General features: G+C 42.8%; 1 protein-coding gene across 1 annotated transcript in view; it reads left to right on the forward strand.

Annotated features, from left to right (window-relative positions):
- Positions 1-1,855, forward strand: part of INS (insulin) — a 5,271-nt gene extending 3,416 nt beyond the window's left edge. The window contains exon 3 of the mRNA XM_006033646.1: positions 1,719-1,855. Within this exon, the coding sequence (XP_006033708.1) occupies positions 1,719-1,855 (137 nt within the window). The remainder of the gene's footprint in view (positions 1-1,718) is intronic.
- Positions 1,856-4,347: the final 2,492 nt, after the last annotated feature.

Here is a 4,347-nt window from a genome sequence, read left to right on the forward strand (position 1 = left end):
GAAAATGATGGGCCAGCAAGTCTTGATGTTTCCACCTCTCTTCCAGGCAGCTATGCTGAGATATCACCAGCCTCCCACAGGCATACAAAGAAAGGATCTAATTTCTACAGTGTCTTTGTACCGTAGTAGTGCTGAGAAGCCCCAGCCATGGCTCATGACGCCATTATTCTAGGCACTGTATAAACACATAAAAGTAATGTTGCAGCTCCAAGGAGCTGATAATGCTAACATTTCACAGCCAAATGACCCAGGGATAGAGGAGCACTACAGCCACTTCCCAAAAATATGTATAAAACATGCATTGACTCATATAACAAATGAAGGATTTTTGTTTAAACCAAGGCTGGTTGGGTGGTGTTGTAAGAAAAGCGATGTGCTACTATGCAGAAGGAGTGATTGCTGAAGACTCACTTCTTGTCTCCTCTGCCTTAGCAGAGGTTGGAAAAAGTGCCACTCACTCCCCATTCTTAGTGAGGTTAATTATCATGTCTTGCCACTAGGCTGACCTGCAAGTGGTTTTTACCATCACCAGAACTATCCTCAGCCAGCTGCCTGGGCACAGAATCCTTGAAGGAAAGAGAGCTGGGGGAAGCATCCATTAGTTCAGCTAGATGTAGTATGGGTCCTGTCATGTATTGGGCACAGTGGAGTAGTTTTTCAGCCCAAGAGACCTGTAAGAAGCACCATTCTACTGAAATCAGTGACTTGCATGAGCAGAAGAGCCATTGTAACATTAAGATAGCGGAGGTGCTTTTTCCTGCCTGTTCTTTTTAACTCTGAAAGGATCGTTTGGAAAATTTTGATTGGAATGAAAACCCGTTTGTGCTAGGTGCTTTACAAATATAAGAAGCACGGAGCCCCAAAGCCCTTACAGTTTAAATAATAAACTAATTATAAAGAGCCAGGAGCAAAACTGGTTACACCATGAAAGCTGGTTAAAAAAAATCAAACAAACCCACCATTTAAAATTTTGTTGTTAAAAAAAAAGTTGTCCCCCCCGGGTGAAAATTTTCATTTAGGTAAAAATTTTCCCTATTGTTAACTGCAAAATGGAAAAACAAATATTTCTAGTGAAGAATTTTGAGTTGTGCATCAGCAGCTCAGAACATTTTGTCAAAAACATTGTATAGTCTCCCAGCTTTGTCATTTTTTGTGACAATTTTCACTCCACATTCAAACCTATCATTTGTGACGAGCTGTAGACTGCATGCAGGCTGTTCAGGAGCCAAACATGAAACACATCCCCCTTCACAACTCACCTAAGTCAGCAGTCCTTTGGGCAGACAAAATTGTTTGCTCAGGTTCACAGGATAATGACCCCTCATGAAGTTTGCAGTTCCACCTATCTCACCTCCATGGAACAGATGAGCCATTTTACAATCCTATGAACTAGCTAGAGTCATCAACTGAGCCTACAAGGCTTCTCTCCATTGCTACACATCTTCCCCACTGCGTCTTGCACACCTTCATCCCTGTAGTATGGCCAACACTTAAAAGATTTGGTTCCTCTCATATGCTCCACAACCCTGCTGGGACATGAAATATGGAGCCTCCGTGTGCTATGGTGATACAAACAATATTAATAAGGGGAAAATATTTGCAATTATTTCCCCATTTTCCAGCCATCTCTAGGCAGCAGGTATTGATCTCTAGACTGCATGGTCCCAGCTGAGATGCTTGTGTATGGATTCACATGAGTTTCTTTTTACCCCTGACAGTGAATGGGCCTCTGCGGAACGAAGTGGAAGAGCTAGCATTCCAACAGCAGGAATATGAGAAAGTGAAGAGGGGAATTGTCGAGCAATGTTGCCATAACACCTGCTCCCTTTACCAGCTGGAAAACTATTGCAACTAGCAAATGATGCAGACAGAAAGGAGAGCGCGTGTGTATATGTGTGTGTATGTATGTGTGTGTATGTGCATGTGCACATGAAAGAGGCAGAAAGGCACTTTGGAACGGCACCTTCAAAGCAACTGAATAAAAATGCTGTAAATCTATTTCAGAGGGTGTGGTATTCTTGATATATTTGCCTCTGGAGCCTACAGTAAGTTTTTCTCTGGAGTTCAGAGTTTGTAAACATCTTTATGGTCCCATATGCTCATTATGAAAGGTCATCCATTATGAGTCTAATCTAAAAAGCCCTGAAATCAGAGAACACAGTATTGAAGTAGACATGTCCATTTTAGTATTAGAGGTCACCATCAGCATTTTAGTGATGGGAAATGAAATGAGAAGTGATGCCAACTGACCCAAAGCAGATAGTGATTTTTACAAACTGTGTTGGTTATTGAAAATATTTGACACTTAGTGCATATAACACCAACTTCAGCCAAAGTAGTTACCCTGGACTGCTTGTTGTGAGTGCTCATTGATTTTTTTTCCAATGTTCAGAATTTGCTGTTTGAGCTGCAGTACGTGTGGCACATGTTCCTTGATGGGATTACCTGACCTTTATAGCAAACTCCTGCTTCCAATCAAAGCACATTGTTGCCTCACAACATTCATTTCATTTTGTAGTTAATCAGATTTTAGCTGCAGCTCTGAAATTCACCTAAACCCAGCTGCCTCTGGTTGGTAAGATTAACAAGGTTAACTGAGATTCAATGCTGTCTGCTTGGGGAGAGCGTTCCTGTCTTGCTTTTGCTCCCAGGTGCTTAATATTAACTCCCTCATCTCTTTTCATGGGGCAACACAACATACTCTCTACACAGACCTTTATCCTGCTGCAGTACTGAAATTTCAGTGCTGGAAATGGCACCTTCTAAAGGATATATATTCTCTGTGGGTAAAACATATGGATTTATCCATTTTAATCCCCTTCTGTGTCTCTACCAAAGTGCTCTTTCCCCACCCTCTAGCTAATAAAAGACATTTCATTCTTCCTTTGGGAGATAGATAGATCATTTCACATGGAGCACTGCATGTGAAGAAGACTCCCAGGATGCAATCATACAGACGTACACATTTTCCCTCCTGACCTGGAACAAAACTATTGTAAACAGATGCTCCATCAAGCCATTTCAAAGCCGGATGGGCTCAGAAGCACAGCTTTCATGGGCTGGGTTCCACGAACTCATGCCTCACCTCCTGCCCTCAATGCCTTTTCCTAAATGTTAGCCTAAAAGGTGCCAGGAGTCCTGCATCCTGGCAAGTGACAGCAGTAACTCAAGTATCATATATTCCAGGAGTACAATGCGTACCTCCACTACAGACACAACCAGTTGAACGTGGTGACAAGTTTCCAGATTGTGTGGGTGCAGTAGCTTTGCTGCAAGTAGGAAATGCATGAACATTTCATGGGGAAGCCAAAAAGGTGCGAGCTTCCTCTCAGCTGATGTTTCTTTATCTTTATTTATGCACCCCCATACATTTCTTTATTAATCTTTGCCAGGCCTCTGTGAGGTAGGAAAGTACTATTACTTTTCCCATTTTACAGGTGGCAAACTGAGGCTCAAAGAATGAAAACTTGGCTTGACTGACAACTTCTATGGTGTTCAGAAGGGCCTGGATTTCTGTCAAAGAGCTTATGCAACTTGTGTGAGGTCACACACACAAGGCTGTGGTAGAAACAGGAACTCAAACTAAGTCAGTGGAATTCTAGCCCTCTGTCTTTAATTTCCCAACTATTTTTTTTCTGCGCCCCTTCCTGAGAATCATCCCCCCCTCCTGGACTGGAACTATCTGGCTTTCTCCTGTAGTACATTTCCAGCTATGGTTTCTGCAGTGGTGATATGGAGACTTGGGCCAGAAGCCTGAGGTTGGGAAAATAGGGGAAGAAATTCATGCTGCCGCTGATTTCAGGGTACCTGAATCCTTGTCTCCAGCCAAGGCTCTCAGTGTATCAGTTCATTAGTTTCTAGGGAAAACCCTATGAAAGCAACTTATCATAGCTCTACTAATGCCCAGGAAGATCGGCAGGATTCACATTGTTGCAATAAAAATACCAGAGCAATTACTAATGATAAGGCTGTTATTTAATTAAACTCAGGCCTTGAGCATAGGCTCCAGCAATCACAGTCTCCATCAAGCAAAAAGAAAAGCTATACTGAGCCCACAGCTAGAGGGGAGATACTGAGGCTGATTCCATTTATGATTTGGGGAGGCAGAGAGTCTTCCTGCAGTGACTGATCCTGCCTTCGAGAGTTGGCTTAGAGGAGGGCAGAGCATTTTTTTAGAGAGAGACACCAATCGTGGTCCCTGCTTCTGAGAGTCTTGTCCAAGGTCAGTTTGCAACCTGGAATCATGTTGTCTTGCACTAAAATCCTGTAATTCTGCAGTGTTTTGTTGGAAGACCACAACAAGAAGTGATGCAGAAAGTGGCAACAGTCATTCAGTAGGTGGCACTC

The sequence above is a fragment of the Alligator sinensis genome, unplaced genomic scaffold (assembly GCF_000455745.1).
Source record: "Alligator sinensis unplaced genomic scaffold, ASM45574v1 scaffold1299_1, whole genome shotgun sequence".
NCBI classification, from domain to species: Eukaryota; Metazoa; Chordata; order Crocodylia; family Alligatoridae; genus Alligator; species Alligator sinensis.